We start from the raw sequence: 25,408 nt of genomic DNA, 5'->3' as shown, positions 1-25,408 counted from the left end.
TGTGCACTGACTCACCATCCTAGTGAGGAGGGCTTTACACTCGGTTCAAAGGGACCGGTGACAAAACCCCACAGGTAAAAAAGGGCAACCTTACCAGAAGGTAAATGTTGGGAGGGGCAGAGACATGGAAAACTGCAATACCATCATAGAAGCAACAACAGGGAAATCTGCTCAAAATCTTAGATGTCGATACAGCAATACAAGGAGTATGGGGAATAAACAGGAAGAATTGGAAGTATTAGTACATAAACTAAATTATGACTACTCTTGGATGGTTTAGACAATAAATCTTGCATTTTGGGAGGGGATTAGACTGGATGACCCTTGCGGTCTCTTCTAACCTTATGGTTCTATGATGTAGATACTGGAGTGAAGAATATACATATAAAATCTGTGGAAGATACCAAGCTGGGAGAGGTTGCAAGCACTTAGGAGATTGGGGAATAACTGGGTAGGTGGCAGCACTACTGAAAATGATCTGGGGGATACAGTAGATCACAAATTGAATGTGAGACTATGTCTACACTTACCACGTATGTCAATATAACTTATGTTGCTCGGGGGTGTGAATAAGCCACACACATGAGTGACATAAGTTACACCGACCTAAGCGCTGCTGTGGACAGCTTTTTGAATAAAATTGGGGTACATATTACTTTTCTATATGCAGTGGAGATGTAAGTGAATGCCCTTTGAAGAGAGCTGTCAACAGCAAAATGAAGGTGGCAAGGAATGTTAGATACTTTTCCTTTTATCTGTTATTTCCCTGTTTTCCAAGATATGGGTGGGTGAGATGGGTCTTGGTGCAACCTTAACCATCACTCAGTGTTATCTGTTAATTATATAGAATATAATATCACACAATTTATTGTTTTACAAATTGCTTTAAGTAGTCCAGGATAGAACGGAATTTTATTGTTAAACAGGTTAACCTATAACAGCTGAACTCCAAAGCTGCTCAAAAAACTTTGTTATATAAGAAGAGATACAACTTACCTTATTACCACATCGTAGGAGTCAATTTTCTCCCCTAGTGTCTTGTTTCGAAGAACTCCTCCATTACCAACAACAACACACCTTCTACAGATCACACTGTTGAACAAACAGAGCTTTAATATGCATGCTCATCAAACACATCAAATTTATTATGTTTTCCTTTAAGTTGTTCCTGTCTTATGAACCTTTGGCTTCAGGGGTAGCACAGAAAGCAAGAACAACAGAATATGGCTTAGGGTGGGATTTTTAGTTTAGTTACCATTGTTTGGATTTGATTTAATTTGATTTGTGTGTGGTAAAGTGGGTATCCATCAGCACCCAAGCAGCATTTGAAGCCAAACACCGACATTAACACATTCCCAACCCAGACTGAGTTATTTCTGAAACTGTCACAGCCATGAAACAATGACTTTTTTAATTGAACACCTAGCATTTACAGATCACATTTAATCAATAAATAGCAAAGCACTCTACAAAGGGCACTCCTTGGAGTTGGTTTTATATGACTATGCGATAAGTTAAGGTACTACTCAACATGACTAAGGTTCTGTAATTTAGCCTATCAAGTAGCACTTCAATATACAAAGCAGTCTTATTTCTTTCAATGGGACTACCGATTTAGTAAAGTAGTCCTTGACATAAGCAAGGGTGGTGGAATCAGACCCAAAGACAATACTGAAAAATAAAGCTTACAGAAGCAGTGACAGATTAGCCACTGAACTGACGGGGCCTTTGCCCAGGGGCCCCAGCCACCTGACGGGCCCTGGAAAAAATCCGCCACTTGGCAGTGGAATCCCAGAGCCCTGGCCGCCGGAGCGGGGCAGGGGAGGTCCCCATGCACCGACCCTGCTCTGCAGCAGGAGCTATGGGACGGGGGAAGCCCCTCGCCCAGCACCCACCATACCTGCGCTGCAGCAGAAGCCACGGGGCAGCAGGGGAAGCCCCAGTGCCTGACCCTGCTCCCCACAGAAACGCTGGTGGTGGTGGGGGAAGCCCCAGCACCCATACCTCGGCTGCAGCCCTGGGACTGAGGGAGCTCTCACTCTCTGCTGAGGCCCCAGACCATGGCACGGGGACAGAGCTTCTCCAATCTTGGGGTCATGGGGAAGGGGCGCAGAAAGGAGCAAAAGGATTTGTGGGGCTGCAGTTGGGGGGCAGAATGAGGAGGACCCTGGGTGGAACAGGGACACCCCAGGGAAGAGGCAGAAAGGGGTGGGGATATGGGCGGGGCTGCAGGCGGAAGGGGCGGAATGGGGGCGAGGCCGCAGGCAGAAGGGGTGGGGCGGGGTCCCCCAAAACCTTAATCTGCCTCTGTACAGAAGAGGTGAGACAAGCCAATGCTATGTCCCTCAGGCCTAGTCAAAGTGTTATAATTAAGGCTAAGATTTAGTCATGAGTATTTTTAATAAAAGTCATGGACAGGTCATGGACAATAAACAAAAATTCATGGCCTGTGACCTGTCCATGATTTTTACTATAAATACCCCTGACTAAATCTTAGCTGCTCCTGGGGCACCAATGTTCTCGGGGACCCAGGGGCTGACAGCTTGCCCCTGCTCCAGCAGCAGGGGCTGAATGCCTCTGGCTGCCGACTGCTCCAAGGCCCCTGGGGACTGCTCTCCAACAGCCTCCAGGATGGCCCCTGGGACCGCTGCTGCTCTGGCAGTAGCCGGTGCAGCCGGCCCTGGGGCTGCCACAGCAGTTGCATAAGTCATGGAGGTTCCGGAAAGTCATGGAATTCATGACTTCTGTGACCGCCATGACCGACTCACAGCCTTAAGTTATAATGATCTCACTTGTACGGTAGCTTTTCAATAGCAGTTCTGTAGCCATATCTGCACTGGGAAATGCCTTTCCTTTACAAGAGGTTCTTGCTCAGCCTGTAACACATCTCAAAGGTCAATGGATAGGTGTCTAACAAAATTGAATTTTGCAAAAAGCAGTCCCGAGGCTTGAAATGAAGTGCAAAGGGCTGGCACACCATCCCAACACATCTTAGGTGGCTCCAGAGCAGTTTCCACAGGGGTGCAGGCTCCAGCAGCACTTACCTCAAGCAGCTCCCAGAAGCAGCAACATGTCCCCCCTCCGGCTCCTATGCAGAGGCACGGCCAGGTGGCTCTGCGCGCTGCCCTATCCGCAGGCACCGCCCCTGCAGCTCCAATTGGTGTGATTCCTGGCCAATGGGAGCTGCAGAGGCAGCGTGTGGAGCCCCCTGGCTGCCCTTACGTGTAGGAGCCATAGGAGGGACATGCTGCTGCTTCCAAGAGCCATGCAGAGTGGGGCAAGCCCCCCGATCCCGCTCCCCAGCTGGAGTGGGGCAAGCCACGGACCCTGCTGCCCGGCGAGAGCTTGAGGTCTGGATTAAAACGTCTGGAGGGCCGGATGCTGGCCCTGGGGTGTAGTTTGCCCATCTGTCTTACCCTATACTATACAGATTTCTTGGGGGAGACCAGTGTTTCTCAAACAGGAGGTCCTGGCCCAAAAGGTGCTGATTGGGGGTGGAGGGTCACAGTATTGCCACCCTTACTTCTGCGCTACCTTTTCAGCTGGGTGGCCAGTGAGTGGTGGCTGTTGGCCAGGTGCCCAGCTGTAAAGGCAGTGCAGAAGTAAGGGTGGCAATACCATACCATGCCTCCCTTACTTCTGTGCTGTTGCCTTCAGAGCTGGGCAGCCAGACAGTGGCGGCTGCTGACTGAAGGCCCAACTCTGCAGGCAGCGGCACAGAAGTAAGGGTGGCAATACCATACCATGCCATCCTTACTTCTGCGCTGCTGCTGGCAGCAGCTCTGTCTTCACAGCTGGGCTCCCGGCCAGCAGTTGTCATTCTCCAGTTGCCCAGCTCTGAATGCAGTGCGCTGCTGTAAGGGTACAGAAGTAAGGGTAGCAGTACCACAACACCCCCCCCACACACACACCTCTTTTTTGGGTCAGGACCCCTAAAATTACAACACTGAGATTTCAGATTTAAATATCTAAAATCATGAAATTTACGATTTTTAAAAAGCTATGAACGTGAAATTGACCATGAATTTGGTAGGGCCCCAATGATGAACATCTGAATGTTAATATAATTAACTGATTCCTTGATGAATATTTTAGCTGAAACATCCAGCTAATGGCCTAATTCAGTGTGGTTTGGTATCACAGAAGTTAGAAACGGAGAAAGCCTGTTTAGTCATTTTTATCCATCTCTTCAGGCTGTAATAGAAAGAGAGAGCCTGAGACATGAGGCCTGGTATAAGGCCTAAGGCCTGAACTAAAATAATCAGGCCCTGCTGATATAAAGTAAAGTCAGCAAAAGTCAGGCTGTGAGCAGATGTCAGGCCCTGTTACAAAACAAGCCTACTAGAAAGTTCACAGAACCTGGCAAGAACAAGGCTGGTATTGCAAAAACACAAACAGCCCTAAGAAAGGCTAGGCACAGGACACTCATGTAAACACATTCCAGAAGGTTAGTATCAGAACACCCCAATAACAAGTATGGTATAAGCACATTCCCCAAAGATAATATAGGTCATGCTGACCCCTCCTAAAGATAAGGTCAGGGTGACAGATACAAATGTTTTGACCAAACCAACATGTACAAGGTAAAGGGACGTAACTAACCACATCAGAAGGGCAATACGTAACTTGTTTGTATCAGTGTATAAAAGAAGGGTCACAGGGGATGTGCCTTTGTCCAGCCAAGGGGGGGAACAGAAAGTCCTGCCATTCACTGAGCTGGTCCATTGTAACGGGCATACAAGTCTTAGTATCCCTTTCGAGTCTATGGGGTGCTATTACTGTGCTTCGTCAACAATAAACCTGGCCAAGCACCTTCACTGCTGTGGTCTTCTTGGGCAGTTCTATCAGAGTCTGCTGTGTGAGCTATCTGGCCAGATCCAACAGTGAGAACACAAACACAAACACACACACAGCCAACAACTGATGACACAGGCCACTGCAGGATTGCTCCCTACAGTAGATTTTCCAGCTGTTTGTCCAATCTAGTTTTAAGATGTCCTGAGCAATGAAGCAAATAAGTGTATCCTAGAGTTTAATGGACCCCCCCTCATTGCTGGAAAAATTGGAATAGAAAAATGTCCTCTCTTAATTCTGCTCCATTGCTCCTAGTTATATCACAGGGTTCAAAGTGAGCCAGCTGGGTTGTAGGAGAGTAGCAGCCAAGGGAAAGGGAAGTGAAGGGAAGCAGAAAGGCAGCCTCTAAGGGATGGAAAGAAAAGAGACAGAAGGCTAGTGGGGGAAGGAGGAAGGTGAAAGGGGAGAAACCAAGAAGGAAGGGGCACAGCAGGGGAGAAATGTGTACATTTCCACCAATTGTTTTTCCACTTCGAACTCTGAGCAGCACTAACAATGCAAATCAGTTACATCATAATAATCTGTCCTTTGATCAGTCAGTTTTTCAACTGCCAACAGCAACCACATGCCTCTTTAAGTGCTCAATATAGATAACACCACACCGCTATCCCAGGCACTATAAATAGTAGTTAATGTCTGTTATTTGCATGATTAGAGCTATCTGTTCTATTGCTCTTCTCCGCTTTTCAGATTCCAAAGTCAGCACAGCTGAGAATCTGGTCCTATAGATTTTTGCCAATGTGATGGACTAATCACCACTTATGAACAGATCTTTAGCTCACAGGTGTGGATTTCTCCACTGTTTCTCTCCCGCACTCCCTTCACCCCCAGTTTTTTTAATTCTCTCCGGTTGTTTGGTGTGAAGGTATAAAAACTACGGACATCACTCTCTCGTCCATTAAGGCTGCTTTGTGCTGCTCTGATGACACAAAGTGTCCTTAAAGCTAGGTTAACCAGCCAATAAATGATTCATCCTCTATAGGGGACTCCCCAAGTGGTATAGAGCTACCACAGTAACTTCCACGTCACCCCCTTCCCAATCTTTGGTTTAGGGGCCATGGCCAGGGCATTCCTTCACCTCAGCAATGCCTGGCTAATGAAATGGCCCCTAAGGCCAGAAGTTGCTTTTCTTTGCACTGCGGACTCTGTAGGTAGCTGGACAGCCCCAGGGTTGTGGGAAGGAAGACTAGTTTTGCAGCTCTGCCTATACTAAGGGGCTTGAATAGGCTAAATCTATCTGCAGGTCTAGCATATGCAAATTGTTTCTACATTATTTTTATCCTCATTATCTAGCGTGTGCAGTAGCATCTGATCACCGTCTACTTTTGAGAGATGATGGAAATGGTTTAAGCGAATGGATTAAAATTGTACAATATAGTTGTTGCTTTATAGCAGATATGTTCTGCTCTTGGTCCGATTCGGTTTCATAGGAGCCTTGGGTATGTAGCAGAGACTACTGGAGACATCCGTAACAGGACTAGAATTTGATCACAGAAACTTTTGATTAAAGGACAACTTCTTCCAGTGCAGACATGGAAACAGATTGGCTGCTAAGACCATGCTCTAGGTATCAAACATGCCATTTTTAATAGCTTGTTATTCCTAGGACACTTTAGCAAGCACACTTAACAGTTAATTGGCAGTAAGTGTGTTGTGAGTTAACCATAACTGCTGTAAATTGAACCTCAAGTACACCTCTACCTTGATATAACGCTGTCCTCGGGAGCCAAAAAATCTTACCGCGTTATAGGCGAAACCGCGTTATATCGAACTTGCTTTGATCCGCTGGAGTGCGCAGCCCTCCCCCCCCCGAGCACTGCTTTACCGGGTTATATCAGAATTCATGTTATATCAGGTCGCGTTATATCGGGATAGAGGTGTACTGTCTATCTACTTTTATTTAAAAAGGTGGTGGTGGGAGAAGGCAATAAATAATTGTGTCTAACACAGTGGGAGGTCTACATAAAGACCAGAAATCTAAAGGACCACTGCTCTGTTATATTAATATCTGGGTTACTTGTGTGTCCAGCAAAGTCTCCTTTCTCCACACACACACACACCCACACACACCCACCCACCCACCCACCCATGCTGGGGAGCTTCTTAATTTGAAGTTATAAAAGCTTAATTTTAGTTTAAATATTTAATTTATTGCAAAGTGCCTCTTCTTGCATTTTCCAGTGTTAAAAGAATAATTTTAAAATGAAAGCAAAGCCTTTCAAGTTTAAAATTACTATGGGAGAGTTCCTTCCTAAAAATGGTATTCAAAATAGATGGAAGACACAGTCCACTATTTCACTGCAAAAAAATAACCTCAACCTCCCTAAACAGGAGGTTGTGAAGAAGTTTATATGATTTTCTTTGAGGCTATTTGGCAAGGGATGGGTGGAAAAGAAATGTTCTGCTTACTCACTATTGCATAATACATTTATAGTAGCTACTTTTATTGTTAATGGAAGCCAGGATTTGAATAAGAGTTATGATGAGAGAACATGTAAGTATCACAAATATAAGTATCCCATACAGGGAACTGGCATGCTTGAAAGTACATGCAATGCAGCCTTTCAAAGCTATGGCTCAGACCTGCAAACCCTTACTCAAATCAGTAATTCCATTGATTTCAATAGGACTACTCATTTAAAATTTTAAATTAATGGAGATATCCTATCTCCTGGAACTGGAAGGGACCTTGAAAGATCATCAAGTCCAGCCCCCTGCCTTCACTAGCAGGACCAAGTACTGATTTTGCCCCAGATCCCTAAGTGGCCCCCTCAAGGATTGAACTCTCAACCCTGGGTTTAGCAGGCCAATGCTCAAACCACTGAGCTAAAGCATTCAACCCTCTTCAAAACAAAATCAAGATTCTAATTTACCCACAATTATTGAATGTTGACCCTACCTGAATTTAAAACTGGGCTTAATTATACATTGGGATCACTCTCTATATATTTTTAAAATACAGTGGGTCAGATTCTGATCTCAAACTACTGTAAATCCAGAATAACTCCACTGATCTCACTTTCTGACTGACAGTTACATTTTAAAACACAAGAACAGTAACAAAAACAAAAAAACAACCTCACCCATTATCTTCATTGAATAGTCTGCAGTTATGCAGTCTTGAAAGGGCTAGGCGAAAATAACTCTCTAGAAAGCAGAAAATGAAAAAAGTGTTTCAAATGAAAGTGGTCAGTGTTTCACAGTGCAGAAATAATAAAGATACCACCTTGACTACAGCATTTTTAACCAGAATAGCTTTTGTCCATTCATTGTCTGCCCAGAAAATAGAATCAGAACATTACCATAATCTAAGACTATATGTTAGTTCACAATACAGTTTTATTACAACTTCTCCAGGATAAACAGCTGTCCTACCTCTCCCACACATGCCTGGGTCTGAGAACAGAATGGGATTCATGTTCAGAGACTACAGATCTGAGACTGCTCGACACAGATGAATACAGTAAATATGGTGGACCAGAATCCTGGACAAGAATCGCAAATGGCATCTTAAAAGGTTCACTGTTAGCATTTTATCTATCTAAGGTAATTAAATGGCTCTCCATCATCATTAGCATTTGAGTGCCTCACAGTCTTTAATGTATCTATCCTCCCAACATGACTGTGAAGTAGAGAAATGATATTACCCTTACTCTGCAGATGGGGAACTGAGGTGCAGAGAGACTAAGGACCAGAATTTTAAAGGTACGTAGAGATTGCTCCAGTCAGCATTGCAAGGCACTTATGACCCATTTTCAAGTGATTTTGGCCCCTAAGAGCCTAAATCCCATTGTCTTCCACCCAGATTTTTAAACAGTGTTTAGGTGCCTATCTATAGCTTTTGGTGCCTAAACACTTTTAAAAATCTGGCTATAAATACCTAAGTCACATTTTAAAATAGGACTTAGCTGTCTAAGTCACTTGGCCTTGTCATGCTGCATGGGCAATACCTAAATCCCTTTAAAAGTCTGACTTAAGTGACTCGCCCAAGGCCACACAGTAAGTGGGTGGCAAAGCTGGGATGAAAATTTAGTAGTTCTTGACTCTCATCTCTCTACACCATAAGAATTCAAGAACATAAGAACAGCCATACTGGGTCAGCCCAGTGGTCCATCCAGCCCAATATCCTGTCTTCCAACAATGGCCAATGCCAGGTGTTTCAGAGGGAATGAGCAGAACAGGGCAATCATCAAGTGATCCATTCCCTGTTGTCCAGTCCCAGCATCTGGCAGAGGCTTAGGGACACCCAGAGCATGGGGTTGCATCCCTGACCATCTTTGTTAATAGCCACTGATGGACCTACCCACCATGAACATATCTAATTCTTTTTTGAATCCAGTTCTAATTTTTGCCTTCATAACATCCCCTGGCAATGAGTTCCACCGGTTGACTATGTGTTGTGTGAAGAAATGCTTCCTTTTGTTTGTTTTAAACCTGCTGCCTATTAAAATCCTTAGTTCTTGTGTTATGCGTAAATAACAGGTCCTTATTTACTTTCTCTACACCATTCATAGCTTTATAGACCTCTATCATATCCCCACTCAGTCACCTCTTTTCCAAGCTGAAAAGTCCCAATCTGTTTAATCTCCCCTCCTATGCAAGCTGTTCTACACCCTTGATCATTTTTGTTGCCCTTCTCTGTACCTTTTCTATTTCTAATATATCTCTTTTGAGATGGGGTGACCAAAACTGCATGCTGTATTCAAGGTGTAGGCATGCAATGCATTTACATAGTGGCATTATGATATTTATGGTCTTATTATCAAACCCTTTCCTAATGTCAAATATCAGAGGGATAGCCGTGTTAGTTTGTAAGCACAAAAACAACGAGGAGTCCGGTGGCACCTTAAAGACTAACAAATTTATTTGGGCATAAGCTTTCATGGGTAAAAAACCCACTTCTTCAGATGCATCTGAAGATCCCACATCAAATGTTCTTAAGCAACTAAGGGTATGTCTACACTACCTGCCGGATCGGCAGGCAGTGATCGATCCAGCGGGGATCAATTTATCGTGTCTAGTCTAGACGTGATAAATCAATCCCCGTTCGCTCTCCTCTCAACTCCTGTACTCCAGCTCGGTGAGAGGCGCAGGCAGAGCTGACAGGGGAGCGGCAGCAGTCGACTCACTGCGGTGAAGACACCACGGTAAGTCGATCTAAGTATGTCGACTTCAGCTACGTTATTCATGTAGCTGAAGTTGCGTAACTTAGATTGATCCCCCCAGTGTAGACCAGGCCTAAGCAGTCATGGGATAAGAGGGAAGGTCCTCTCATGGATCAGTAATGGATTAAAAGATAGGAAACAAAGGGTAGGAATAAATGGTCCATTTTCAGAATGGAGAGAGGTAAATAGCAGTGTCCCTGCTGTATGAAATGGGTTTTTTACCCATGAAAGCTTATGCCCAAATAAATCTGTTAGCCTTTAAGGTGCCATCGGACTCCCCTTTCCTAATGGTTCCTGACATTGTTAGCTTTTTTGACTGCTGCTGCACACTGAGTGGATGTTTCCAGAGAACTATCCACAATGACTCCAAGATTTCTTTCTTGAGTGGTAACAGCTAATTTAGACCCCAGCATTTTGTATGTATAGTTAGGATTATGTTTTCCAATGTGCATTACTTTGCATTTATCAACATTGAATTTCATCTGTCATCTTGTTGCCCAGTCACCCAGTTTTGTGAGATCCCATTGTAACTCTTCGCAGTCTGCCTGAAACTTAACTATCCTGAGTAATTCTGTATCCTCTGCAAACTTTGCCACCTCACTGTTTATCCCTTTTCCCAGGTCATTTACAACTACGTTGAACAGCACTGGTCTCAGTACATACCCCTGGGGGACACTGCTAGTTACCTCTCTCCATTCTGAAAACTGACCATTTATTCCTCCCTTTGTTTCCTATCTTTTAACCCATTACTGATCTATGAGAGGATCTTCCCTCTTATCCCATGACTGCTTTGTTTGCTTAAGAGCCTTTGGTGCGAGAGCTTGTCAAAAACTTTCAGAAAGTGCAACTACACTATATCCACTGGTTCACCCTTGTCTACATACTGCTTCTCTAACAATAGTAGTGTGTATATATATATTATATAGTACTGTACCTGAATAAAAATAAAAGTAAAGATCCATTTAATAATTGATACTAAGGATGTCTACAGTGCACACCAAGCCTGGAATCCGACTCCGGTTTGAGCCCAAGCCCCCCTTCCCTCCACACACAAATCAGTCTGATTTGGGTCAGCAAGCACTCAGGACCCAGGTCCTAGGATCCTGCTAGGGGGTGTGTCAGAACCAGACTTGTGTCCAAGCCCTGTCACTTTGCAGTGTGGATATAGTCAAGCTCCAGACCCAAGTCAGAAGGTCTGCATAATGTAGTACAGCTGTGAGACCCAGGTCATCAACTGTAAACCCAGGTGTACAATGCAGTGTGGACTCTCAAGTACGGGCATGGAAACACTGGTGTTCACAAGCCCGGGTCCCACAGACCTAGGCTTAGTGTGCTGTGTAGACATACCCATTGATATAGCTTACATTTAATACTGTACTCATCCCTAATAAATACTTACCTGCTCTCTTTATTCCATAAGGTAACTCAAGCTTATCATTTCCATTGGACAGTGCTAGTTTCATGAAGTCATTAACACATAGGAATGGATATATTTTCTGACCACTAAGAGATGGGGGGGAAAACAGAAAGTAATTTTAATAAAACACCATGCCCATTTGAATCAACCAACAATGCCAGCAATCGCTTTAAACACCTTCTAAATCATACTTTAAATAGCATGCTATCTGTTTTTTCAGAGAGACTAATGAATGCATGGAAACAGCACAGCCCATGGAATGGGGAAAACATTTTACAACGTAACAGTATCAGAAGTTCAAACAGAAAGAAAGTCAGAGGGATAGATTCTCTGCTGGTGTAAACTGGCACAGACCCATTGAAATCAACACAGCTGTACCACTTCACACCAGCAGATAATTAACCCCAAGTTTGAGAGAGTCTGCAATATGCTACAACCACCACAATTAATTTTGGTTTGAAAATTAAAAATTCTTATTCACACTGGAGGCAAAAGAGAGGAGATCTAATGAAGGTTTTAAAAAAAGTTACATGAGAGGGATTTCTCAGAGGTTAACCAGATGCCCTGCTCTGAAGAGATCTCCTTGTGTTCTCTTTTATATGTTTGGGAGGTGCTCAGATTCCACGTGGCACTGTGTCAGGACCTAAACAGAGGAGACAGGTTATCTGCTCATTCAGAGACTCCTCAATAGCCGTATATCAGGATTATATCGCACAAAGGAAGAAACTGTATGGAATAAGTTGCCACATCACGTCAAGTCAAGTCAAACATACAAACGGTAAATCCAAACCTATAAAGTGCTGAATACCTTCACCTTCCATTGACTTCCATGCACAACTTCCCTTCAATGAGCGTGCATGTGATTTGACTTTAGTAAGAATTGAGGACATGCAGCACCTCACAGAAGGTGCTCTGCAACGTGCAGGATCAGGCATTAGATGAGGAGGTTACTTACCTGTAACTGGAGGTTCTTTGAGATGTGAGTGTGACGTTATTGACAAACTGTGACTGTATAGATCATTGTTACAACCAGGGTCCTATGGTTGCACCAGGTCTTGTACAGAGGAGGCCAAGTGGGATGTCTATGGGAAGGTTGTAGTTTGCTGGTTATGATTATACTGTCTGTATGTGTGTATCATTTTTGTATTCGAAGTTATGAATATTGGCTCAGTACTCGTTTGATTCTAAGTAGCCCCAGTGAAGCATTGGTCAGCTTCTTGAGAAAGGACTATTCTCAGTAAGTGCCCAGCCAAGAAATACTTAATTGACAATGGACTTTGGGAGATGCCAATCCACATCTGACCTTTCCTGGGAACATTCAAACTAACATGTAAACAATGGCGTCAGCCTGCAAAAAGCTGAATCATTCATAGACATGTGACTTGCCCAGGTGACTGCAAACTCCATCTTGTTGAGGGAATTTTACACAGGAGAACAAAGTGGTTTCTACCCACAAGATAAAGACTATATAAGGCCCTGGAAACCCCTCCATTTTGTCTTCAGCTTGCTCAAAAGATAGCCTCTCCACCCCAAAGAGATGCCTGAAAGAAACTGGAACAAAGGACAGTAACTACGGGGGTGTAAGTGATTGCTGGACCCAGACTAGGAAGGAGTCTAGTCTATGAAAGAAGCTTATTGGAACATCTCTGAGGGCGAGATTTACCTGCATTTAGTTTCCTACTGTATTAGGCTTGGATCGGTGTGTTTTTGTTTTATTTTACTTGGTAACTTACTTTGTTCTGTCTGTTATTACTTGGAACCACTTAAATCCTACTTTTTATACTTAATAAAATCACTTTTTGCTTATTAATTGACCCAGAGTAAGTAAGTAATTCCTGGGGGAGCAAACAGCTATGCATATCTCTCTATCAGTGTTCCAGAGGGCGAACAATTTATGAGTTTACCCTATATAAGCTTTATACAGAGTAAAAGGGATTTATTTGGGGTTTCGATCCCATTGGGAGCTGGGTGCCTGGGTGCTAGAGACAGGAGCACTTCTTAAGCTGTTTTCAGTTAAGTCTGCAACTTTTGGGGGATGTGGTTCAGACCTGGGTCTGTATTTGCAGCAGGCTAGTGTGTCTGGCTCAACAAGACAGAGGTACTGGAGTCCCAAGGTGGCAAGGAAAGTGGGCTCAGAGGTAGTCCCAGCACATCAGGTGGCAGTCCCAAAGGGGTTTCTGTGACCCAACCCATCACAGTGTGGTCCCTATCTGTATTCCGCTGAGGGTTTAAGCATGCGCACCATGTGTCCAGAGCTGGAGAATTTGAAAGTAGTAGCGTCCGTTGATCCATGCATGTGTCATTGCATCACCTAATAGTTTCCTTCGAGGCAATAAAGGGCTGGGTGGACCAACCGTGCTCCGGTTCCTTCTCCACTGCAAATCAAACAGATCCACAGTAGAGGGGAAGGAGGGTGGAACTGGAATACAGATAGGGACCACACATCTTAAAGAAAAAATGGTTACTCACCTTCTCGTAACTGTTGTTCTTCAAGATGTGTGGCTCATATCGATTCCAATTAGGTGTGTGCGCGCCGTGTGCACAGTTGTCAGAAAGTTTTTCCCTAGCAGCACCCATCGAGTTGGTTGTGGAGCCCCCTGGAGTGGCGCCTCCATGGCGCTCCATATATGACCCTGCTGATCCGGCGCCTCCTCAGTTTCTTCTTGCCGGTTACTCCGACAGAGGGGAAGGCGGGTGGGTTTGGAATAGATATGAGCAACACATCTCAAAGAACAGTTATGAGAAGGTGAGTAACCATTTTTTCTTCTTCAAGTGATTGCTCATATTGATTCCAATTAGGTGACTCCCAAGCTTTAACATTGTCCTGCAACTGTAATTCATTTGTTGTCAGGAATTCATGCATGTTTGGAAAAACTTCAGTGTTGTTTTCCTCCACTCAGCGAGCCTAGAATTCCAGCTCTTTTTCATCATCATTGACTTCAAATAGGTGCTCCTATTTGGGATTCCATAACTCTGAGCCCACAGCCCTTGAAGTCCTAGATTTAGATCATTCAGGCAAGAGAATATATACGACAAGTATCCCAGCCATGAAAGCCAGACTGAATCATGCAGAGAGTGGGAATGGATGGTCTGTAAAGAATATCTTGACCTCAGAGTGAAGTTCAAAGAAACATGTCATGGCCTCGCCTCATGACAACCATCAAACATCCATGTGGAGCAATAGATTGATGTGCTCACTTCCCATTTCATAACAGTGGAAAAGATTTTGGAATTGAAGGGATGAACTTTTATAAAGTTTACCATCTTCACAGCATTGTCCAGCAGCCCACATCTGGCATCATGGGGTCCTTATATTCCCCTATTACGACAATTGGCTACTAGCAGCGCAATCAAGAGATGTGGCTCAAGCCTCGATCTCCATGTTACTCAGACTCCTTTTCTCCCTGGGTGTAAGTGTAAATGTTGAAAAATCAACTTCGGTGCCCACACAGTCCCTTCATTTCATAGGGACCTCCATCAACGTGGTCTCAGCACGAGCCTACTTACCAAGTGACAGATTCCACACCCGGCAGGAACTTGTCACCCAGGTAATCAACAGTCCTTCTGTTCTGGTCAGGATTTGCCTGTCCCTCCTTGACCACCGCCTTCACTGTCTTCAGCTGTGGCTCCAGAGAGTCTATTCACCCACATGACATACCATGGACTTTCTGACGACAGTCGCCCCCTGAAGTCCTCTCCTTCCTCCAGTGGTGGACAGACCTGAGGCCAGAGGTGGGCCACTACCACAAAGAAAACTTTGGTGAAGACCCATGGAACACTAGTGAGTCCAAATGGTAGGACCCGATAATGGAAGTGCTGAGGGCCTACCGTAGATCTCAAGAACCTTGTGTGGGTTGGATGGATGTCTATGTGAAAATAGGCATCCTACATATCAAGAGCCATAAGCCACATGCCTCTTTCTCTTTCCAGTGCCAGCATAATGGCTGCTAAGGTGAACATATGAAATTTGGGTTTGCGGATGAAGCGATTGAGACTGTGGCGGTCCAGGATTAGTCTCCACCCGTCGTCCTTCTTGGGTACCAGAAAATAAGTGGAATAGAACCCCATGCTCGGATAGTTCAGAGGAATGTGTTTCACCACCCCCCTTTGCAGTCAAGAGTCTACCTCTAGAGTGAGTATGCTGTCATGGGTGTGGTCCCTGAGGAGGGATTGGGGCAGGGGATGTGGATGAGGTAGCTTTGTGAGCTCGATTGTATAGTCATGACGAACAACATCCAGGACCCACCTGTTTTTATTGCACTCCAAGCTGGTAAAAAGAGTGCAAGACCACCCTGAAGGGGGTGGGTCAGGTGCACGGTAGGAGGGAAGGTGGTTGGTGGTGCTCTAGGTGCATTCAGAAGTATCACTTCTGAGAGAACTGAGCATGTGATGCTGAAGGCTGTGAAGGCGGTCCCGGAGGACAGGGTCGCTGGGTCTTCTGTCGCTTGTGAGGTGGTTCATAGGGTCATTGGTGGAAAAACTGGGGAGTCCTGAACCATTGTGCAGGTCACAGATGGTAGAATTTTCTCTTGGGTGCAGGGGTATAGATACCCAGAGATCATAACGTAGCTCCAGAATCCTTGAGGGAGTGAAGGAAACTTGTCAGTCTTCTGGTTAAACAGGGGAGACTCGCTGAAAGGGAGGTCCTCTATGGTATTTTGTACCTCCCTGGGGAAACCAGATGAATGCAGCCACAATTCTGTCTGCACAACCATTTCCATAGCCATTGTGCACGAAGAGGCATCCACTGCATTTACAGCAGATTGAAGTGCTGTTCTTGTACAAGTCTGCCCTCGTCCAGAATAGCCTGGTAACAGGCTTGATCTTTGCCAGTAAAGTTCTCCAATTTACTGAGAAAATTATATTTGGCCAATAAGGCCTGCTAGTTCGAGATCCAAAATAGGAGGCTAGCCAATGAGAAAACATTGCAACCCAAAAGGTCCAGCCACTTGCCCTCCTTGTCTGCTGGGGTGGAGCGTGGGTGCTGTCACCTGGCCCACTCCATTGTCGCTTGGATCACGAGGGAATTGGATGGGAGGTGGGACAATAGAAACTCAGACCTTGTGGCTGGTATGTAGTACCTTTTTTCTGCCCCCTTGGGGTTAGGTGTGTAAGTGGCCCGGGTATGCCAAACAGTCCGAGCCAGCTGAAGAATGGCATCATTGATTGATAGAGCAACCCTGGTCGGTACCAAGGCATGAAGGATGTCCAGAAGCTAATGCTGCTTGTCCTGTACTTCTTCCAGTGGAATATGAAGGTCCTCAACCACCCTGCGTAGGAAGTCCTGGAACTGGCAGGTGGGGGAAAAACTGAGGTCACAGCAGCATCTGGAGAGGATGATGGGAATCCTTCCTGTTCAATACTATCAGAACTGGACTGAGTGGCTCATCCTCCAAAACTGGTTCCAAACACCTACTTGAGGGTGCCCCAAGCGGGGATAGGCATGAACCCTCTCTTGCTGAATAGGAAGGCTCCGAAGGTGGACATTGAGGTCAATATGGCCAACAGGATGGCTCCGGAGGATGCTGCAGAGGGTCCCATGGAGTGGGATACCAGTGGCTCCTCTGTTGGGGGGAAGTAGGGTACCGCCACGAAGCTGGTGGTCCCTTAGGGCACTTGTAGTGGTGGTAGGAGATGAGCGGCCCTTACACTTCATCCAAATCCTCCAATGATGAAAACTCGGATCCCAGTTCCAATGTTGGTGGACCATATAAACTATAGGCAAATGGGTGGAAGTATAAGTCGACTGAGGTAAGCCCTGGGTTGGAGATCGTACCTCAATAGGCACAGACAGCAGAGTAAGGCGTGGCGATCTTGGTTCCCCAAGGGCAAAGAGTTCATGTTGCTCCGGCGCCATTTCCAGCCTCCGTGTAGCCAGAACTGGAGATGAAGCAGAGGACTGTCTTGAAACTGACGATTCCCTTGAGTTAAGGGGGGCCGACTTGGAAGGCATGCGTGGCTCAGTGCTCAGTACCACTGATCTGTGCAATTTCTTGTCTTGCTTGTGAGCCTTGGAATACACCGTTTCTCCATGGCTAGAACTCATGGAAGGTGTATCATCCTTCTTGGGCCTGGAGGAAGACTTACCATGCCGTGCTTATGTGCATGCTTCCTTGCCTCCTGATTAGGCCCCAGCATGGGGTGCGTAGTACTAGTACCACTGGAACCAGACTCAATCTCCATGGTTGGAGGCATGCTCCTGGGACTCTCAGGTCGATGCACGTGGGGGGTTCCCCGGCCTGGATCTGACTGTGGCCTCATGGCAACCTCCAGAAGGTGCTTCTTGAGGCAGAGAACTGGGTATGGCTTGGGAAAGACAGGCAGATACTGCACCTTGATGAAATGTGGGTTTCTCCCAAGCAGTTAAGTAGAGGCAGTATTGGTGTTCGTTGCTGACTGAGAAGGAACACGGAAAGGAGGTGCAGATCTTGAACCCAATCATCTTCAGCATAATCCAATACCTAGGCATGGGGAGTGGGGGTGAGAGGGCATGGCACTGGTAAGCAGATTTCCCAAAGTCTCTTATCTCTTAAAAACAATTACTATACACTAAACTACACTAAAAACAGCAAAAACCAGAATAAAACTAACTATATGCAATTGTAAAACTGTTTTTATTTATTTATTTAAGTTTGTCACAAACTAGAGGACACTAGCAGCTCCGACTTGAACCAGGCAGCAGTAAGAAGAAACTGGAGGCACGGTCAGTCCACCCTGCCCTTTATCACCTTGGAGGAAACCATGAGGCGAAGCAAGGGTGTATGAGTAGACCAACAGACACTATGGGCATGGCTACACTTGCAGATGTAGAGCGCTGTGAGTTAAACCCACCTTCGGAGAGTGCAGTAGGGAAAGCGCTGCAGTCTGTCCACGCTGACAGCTGCTTGCGCACTGGCGTGGCAACATTTGTGGCACTTGCAGCAGCACTGGGAGCAGTGCATTATGGGCAGCTATCCCAGCATGCAAGTGACTGCAACGTGCTTTTCAAATGGGGGAGGTGGGGTAGAGTGTGACAGGGAGTGTGTGGGGGGGGGGGGGGGTGGGGGGGAGAGAGTGGGTTTTTGCGGGGGCCCTCAGTGGAACGCAATAGGGACCATCACTCAAAGAGCAACAAGGCGTTAAAATAACAATGGAGAAATGATTGGTGAATATTGTCCTAAGGAGGGAGCCTACTGTAACAGCCGTAAGGACACATAGGCAGAGCAGTGTTCTTTGGGACTAGTTAGTGCAGGGCGTGCTTTTATGTTTTTCATTTAATAAAAGACTGCAGAATAAATACTTCCATCATAGTTTAATGAGTCAATATTGCTACTTCCTAAAACAAACATCAAGATTTATTAACATTAAAAATATATTTGACAGAATAAACGTTCTTCTCCATAGAAATCTTTAGTAAAAGGCAAAAGATTTATACAATCTGAAGAGAAACCAGAGAAAACAACAGAACAAAAGAAAACCATGGAAATAAGTTATGTTATCTGAAATAAACAGGCTAGCCTAGATATGACACCAAACCCTACAACTCAATATTATGATGTCGCTTGAGTAATAAGCTCTACTGTTCGCGGGCAGATGGAGCTTACTCCCTGCAAAGTTGACCTTAATTCTTTACTCTGTGATGTGAACGCACCTGGGTTTCTTTTCCATAAGGTTAAAAATCTTTTCATCACTCTAATCTAACAAGTGACATAAGTGGAGAATCTGACCTTTGTAAATCAGCTCCATAGTGGAGCTAAGATAATTTACACCAGCCCAAGATCTGGCTCAGCATCCTAATTCTACTCCTGGGGGAATTCTGCATGACTGCGCACCTGCAGAAAACACCCTCCCCCAAATTCCTGTGCTTCCCTGCAGAAAACAGTAGGGAAGCAAAGGGAAGCTGCAACAGTGAGTGCAGGCAGTGGGTCTGGGGAAGACGGGGTTGGGGGGGGGAAGAAGAGGCAGTGGGGAAGGAAGGGGGGTGGAATAAGGCAGGGGGAGGGGGATGGAGAAGAAAAGGAGATGGGGAATCATGCGGGGGAAGCGGGAGCCTGGCTTGCAGCTTCCCCTTGGTAGCAACTGGGGCTCCCCTGTTAAGCAGGCCCATCAAACTCTCCCCCAGACAAGCCCTACCCCCCTATACCTGGACCCCTCAGATGAGCCCCCCACACTCAGACCCCCACCCCACTGAACCCCAACCAGCTGCACCTGGACTCCCACCCCATCAAGCCCACTCATCCAGCACCCAGACCTCCCCACTTAGCCCCCCACACCCAGACCCCCCTGCTCTGAAGCCCAACCACCTTCACCTGGATCCCCTGCATAGTCCCATTGCCCCTGCACCCGGAACCCCACAATGAGTCCTTGTGCATCCAGATCTCCCACTGAGCCACCTGCACCCAGACTGCCCCACACAGAAACCTCTCCCCCCACACTAAGGCCCTCCACACTTGGATTCTGCTGGGCTGAGCCTACCCACCCACACTCGGTGCATTCGATGCAGAGGGGCAGGGCCCAGGGGTGTTTCTGGGGCAGGCCCAGCCCTTGCACTGTGTCAGGGTCAGGTGCAGCCTCACTGCCAAGTCCCTGTATTGGGGGAGGTAGGGGCTTCAGGGTGATCGCTCACCTCAATGCAGCCAGCGGTCTGTGCTCCTCACCCCCATGCTGGAGCCACATTTATTGACAAATAAAATTTACAGAATTTTGCAGAAGTTTAAAATATTGTGCGCATAATTTTTATTGTTTTGGCGCAGAATTCCCTCAGGGGTAATTTAATTCTTCTTCCCTTTTACCTCTCAAGTTACAATAAAACCAGAATACCTGTACTTTTGCTTCCTTAAATGGCGTAGGAGCTGTTGTGTTATGCCTGAAGATGAGGCTAATCAAACATCCCTTGTGCACAAAAGGGAGATGGAAAGTAAACCATCAGTAACTCACTTCTTTAGTTCATGAAAATGCAGATATTAAAACTCACATATTTCATTAAAGGTGGAATTAATTTTGACTCATTTGATGCATTGATTTCCAGAATAAGTTGGAGCTCCATCTTCAATGTGATGTGAGTTTCAAGAATGAAAGCATACTTCCATTAAAAGACGAGCTAAACAGAAACATACAGCAAAGTCCAGAGGTCCTTATTCAGTCCTAAATTGAGCTGAGATTTATAGTTTAGATTAAATTCATCCAGTACTTTCTATGCATACAGTATCCGTGAGCAGATAATTTCCCCAAATGTATGTTGTTCAAAATTTACCCAACAAATTTTATCTTATTCTTAACTCTATGGATTGATCAGACCGTTCACCATGTGTACTCAAGTCCATTTTCACAAATTTGAGCTGTGGTAGTTTGAAATAATACCATGTAACTAATCCTGTTTCTTGATTGGATGAGCACAGCTTTTGGCCTTTGAACTAGACACAATTCCACTGAATGGTAGGGATATAAAATTATTCTGCTTAACTGCCAGGGGGTAAATTTGTCATGTACACATGGAAGATATTCAGCACAGCTATAGCTATGTTTTAACCCAGGAAGTTCCTTCAAGAGGAAATGTAGCCAAACTCCAAACCTGCAGACAATGGAATTTTCTGTGCTTGTGTCCTGCAGATAGCTAACTGCTTAGTTTGCAAAATAAGCAAGGAGGAGGGAGCAAGTAGAAGGACAATAAGGCGTCATAAGAGGGGCAGATACACGTAGCTTGCTAATTATGTATGGTAATGATGGCAAATTTTGGCCAATCATAAAGCAGTAGATTATCATAGTCAACTGCATATAATGCTTGGGTGTAAGTGTTTTCTTTGTTCTTGCTGACTTATGAGCTCGAACCCAATTGCAATTGAAATAAACGGATCGCCCCTCCTGGGGCTCCTTGCTTGATTAGCTGTGTCCGTCTCTCCTTATTCCTCAGCTGGAACGGACAGAAATTTCTATGACAGTAGGTATTGCCACAGAACGTTAAGAAAGCACCTCTGACCTTTAGTCCTTTGGACCTTTAGAGCTCAAATCAATACCCACTGAAGTCAGCAGTGATAGTCCCCCTAACTTCAGTGAGCTTTGGATCAGGCCCTGAATGCACAAAAATCTCCCTGGATTACTATCTGAGTAACAATAAATTCTGTCCTCAGTTATAGCCATGCAACCCCACTGCCTTCAGTGAAGGCAGAGTTGGACCCGCTGCTCTAGCCTACCGATTGGAGTGTGATAGGGTTACAGTTTAATAACTTGATTTTTAGAGATGCTGAAAGCAACTGTGGAAGCACAGATCACTGAAAAATCAGATGAAGCCCCTGAATGATTGAGTTCTAGAAACAAAGGCTTTATTTACTGTACAAGCATGAAACGCTGTTATATTGTGTCTCCCCATTATGGAAATAAATTCACGATTATTAAATAATTATATTTAATTATTTATTCACTACAGATTCATAAGTATGCTCTGGCTGCTTTGTGCTGCCCTAGTGATGTAAAGTGACCACACAGCTGCTTTGCGTTGACAGAGTGGCACAAAGCAGCTCATGCGTATTCAGGAATCTGACCCTGAGGGTCACATCTGATCTGGTAGTTACGATGAAAAATATTAATGGTTAAAATGTGTTGATAACTAAAATCTCTCTTCAGTTAGCACATTCCACCCACAATTTGGACTTACTTCCATAAAGACTCAAATGGTGGGTCCAATGAACAATTTTCTAGTCCAGATTTTCTTTGTGTAGCCGTAGGCGGCAGTCTAAAAGAAAAGAATATTAAAGAATTGATATGAATTGAACAGGCAACTAAAGCAGGCGGCAGTGACAGGGTGGGAAACTTTGACAACCAAGTTCAATACATTGATTTTTTTAGTTCTACTGATGTCAATAGATCCCACCAACAAAAAAACCCACAAATGTAGTACCTAATAAAGGTTTGCAAGTAAATCTTCTGGTTGCTTTCATATTAATTTTACTACTTAATACTATGCTTCTTATTGGTAAGGCTTTTATCATTCAGTGCTGCTCCAAGATAACTACTAGGTAATGAAGATAGGTATTAAAGCTGCTACAACTGGAGGTCAGGTGTTAGGGCCCTGTGTGGAGATACAGAACGCTTTTGCTGACTCACCCCGATAGCCACACCAGGTGGGGTCTTACTAGTTCTACTTAAAAACATAAATACTGAGTTATTCTGTGAGAAAAGAGAGAACATGGAGAGAGGAGGAGGAAATTCTGCATGGAGAAATCAGCCCATTCAGAATAAAGCTTGAGGAATAAGGCCTGGAGCCACAAAAGGGCTTAGGCATTTGCAATACTGAGCATTGCAATGCCTAACTTTTAGGTGTCTAGAAAAAAATTAACTGGAACAACAATGGGATCCACAAAATCCAAGCTAGGCACCTCGGCTCCCTATATAATGAATGGGGAGAGATAGGTGTCTTAGAATGCATTCCACATAAGCCAACACACTAGACGTGGTGCCACCTAAGATAGTCAATGGGAGACGCTAACAAGAGGCTGTGTCCTAGCCCTGCTCCTCTCCTGAAGATAGGCAACTAAATCCAGGCTTCAGGAAGGCATCTATCTCTGCTAGTGATCAACAAGTGGGAAACCCTCTTCTGGAGTTAGGTAGCTTATGTGCCTAAGACATATCTTGAGAGAATAAGTTAGGCATCTGACCAAGTCCATGTAAAATGGGGGGAGGGGAGGCTCTCCCTTTCTTCCTTTAGCTTAGGGTATTCATCCGGGATGTGCGAGATGCCTGGTTCAAATCCCCCCCACCTAATAAAAACAAGGGATTTGAACAAGGATCTGCCATCTCTCAGATGAGTGGTCTAGCCACTGGATTATAGAGTGTGTCTCTCTCTAGCCCAATTAATATTTAAATTATTTCCTTACAGTGGCACAACTTCAACAGGAGAGATTGGGAAGATTCACATCAGAATTGTCCACAGCCCGAGGGTTAGAACACTCACCTGAGAGGCAGCAGACCCCTGTTCAAATCCCCTCTTTATCAGGCAGAGGGGGGACTTGAAGCAGGCGTCTCCCACATCTTGGGTGAGTAACTAACCACTGGACTGGAGGTCCTTTCCCCCTTCCCAAACTGTTTGGTATAGAGCGAGGTCGTCTCTGAGCATGCTTACCGAGGTTCAGGTCTGGCTGGCTAGATATGTGCTCCTCCGCCTGTCTTCCCCTTGTTTGTGGCTCATGCTGGAGTTTAAGTGGGAGACAGGTGTCTGAATGCCTAGAGTGAAGCAACATTGTGCATGCTCAGAGATAGAAACATAGGTGTCTAGAGAACTTTTACTGCAAAACTTATGCACCAAATGAGTTTAGGTGCCTGCAGGGTTAGGCAGCAGCAGAGAGTGGGTTTTGTGGATCACAGTGGTGCCTAAAAATGGGACTTAGGCAACTACCTATCTTTGTGGGTCCGGGCCTAATGTTTACATTTGTAAGCACATTTCTGCCTTATTTAAGAAGGCAAAGCCCAGGAATGAAAGTGAGGTTCACTTTCTGCAATATCTATTGTGTGTGTGCTGCGTTAGGAGCAGGCAGGCGAAACCACCCATTTACAGCTGCATAATCAAATGCAAAATGATGTTCTGACTTCAAGTTGCCACATAGCACTGATACAAACCAAACGAAGGGAAATACTATATGTTTGTTTGTTTTTAAACATTAACCACTGAGTTCATGGTTTTATAGCACAAACCACATGAACAGCATTTTGCAGATCAGACTTAAAAAGAAGTGGAGGGCTATGTGCAGCCACAGTTCTGGAGCACATGCCCACATTTGTGCCTGAAACTTAATTATAGTTGTTTGCTTCCACAATAAACTCATGCACCCAGTTACCTGAGGTGTTTGTACACATGCATGTGAGAGTTTTTCCACATGTAGGCAGCTCTTCAGGCTTTGACAATTTGGCCTTGTATGTCATAAAATGACACATAATAGTGTTTAAGGTAGGTGGAAACTAAAGACCATCAAATCTAATCTTTCAGAAGGAAGTGTCTTTAAATCAAGGTGGATTGATTTAAGTCAAAGTGATTTAGATCACCAGTTTTAATCATTCTTTAAATCAGCAAGTAGGAAACTTGATTAAAAGAATTGATTTTAAATCTTATTTTGCATGTGTACTTTTTAGTTATTTTCCATTAAAGGTTGATTTTCATTGGTTGGTAACTATTAAAACATTTTTTTGATTTGCAACTAAATAGAGCCTTTACACTAAATTTAAGAACATAAGAACAGCCATACTGGGTCAGACCAAGATCCATCTAGCCCAGTATCCTGTCTTCCGATAGTGGTAATGCCAGGTGTTTCAGAGGGAATGAACAGAACAGGTAATCATCAAATAATCCATCCCCTGTCGCCCATTCCCACCTTCTGGCAAACAAAGGCAAGGGACACTTCAGAGCATGGTTTTGCATCCCTGCACATTTTGGCTAATAGCCATTGATGGGCTATCCTCCATGAATTTATCTAGATCTTTTCTGAACTCTGTTATAGTCTTGCCCATCACAACATCCTCTGGCACAGATTGACTGCGCATGGTGTGAAGAAATATTTCCTTTTGTTTGTTTCAAACCGGCTGCCTATTAATTTCATTTGTTGACTCCTAGTTCTTGTGTTATGAGAAGGAGTAAATAACACTCCCTTATTTACATTCTCCACACCAGTCATGATTTTATAGACCTCAATCATATCCCCTCCTCAGTCATCTCTTTTCCCTGCTGAAAAGTCCCAGTTTTATTAATCTCTCCTCATATGGAAGCTGTTCCATACCTCTAATCATTTGTTGCCCTTTTCTGTATCTTTTCCAATTCCAATACATCTTTTTTGAGCTGGGGCGACAAGATCTGCATGCAGTATTCAAGATGTGGGCATACCATGGATTTATATAGAGGCAATATGATATTTTCTGTCTTATTATCGATCCCTTTCTTAACAATTCTCAACATTCTGTTTGCTTTTTTGACTGTCGCTGCACATTGAGTAGATATTTTCAGAGAACTATC

At 44.8% G+C, this 25,408-nt stretch overlaps 1 protein-coding gene and 1 pseudogene across 3 annotated transcripts in view; both read right to left on the bottom strand.

Moving 5' to 3' along the window:
* Window positions 1-25,408, bottom strand: part of ST3GAL6 (ST3 beta-galactoside alpha-2,3-sialyltransferase 6) — an 80,240-nt gene that overhangs the window by 15,965 nt on the left and 38,867 nt on the right. For all 3 annotated transcript variants that reach the window (XM_054044590.1, XM_054044582.1, XM_054044576.1), the window contains 4 exons: window positions 22,067-22,144; window positions 11,419-11,522; window positions 7,938-8,001; window positions 997-1,092 (listed from right to left, as the gene is read on the bottom strand). In XM_054044590.1, coding sequence (XP_053900565.1) covers window positions 997-1,092; window positions 7,938-8,001; window positions 11,419-11,522; window positions 22,067-22,144 — 342 coding nt within the window. The remainder of the gene's footprint in view (window positions 1-996; window positions 1,093-7,937; window positions 8,002-11,418; window positions 11,523-22,066; window positions 22,145-25,408) is intronic.
* On the bottom strand, window positions 18,761-18,869 carry LOC128830717 (U5 spliceosomal RNA; annotated as a pseudogene).

The sequence above is a fragment of the Malaclemys terrapin genome, chromosome 1 (assembly GCF_027887155.1).
Source record: "Malaclemys terrapin pileata isolate rMalTer1 chromosome 1, rMalTer1.hap1, whole genome shotgun sequence".
Taxonomy (NCBI): domain Eukaryota; kingdom Metazoa; phylum Chordata; order Testudines; family Emydidae; genus Malaclemys; species Malaclemys terrapin.
This window is presented reverse-complemented; position numbering and strand designations above follow the sequence as displayed.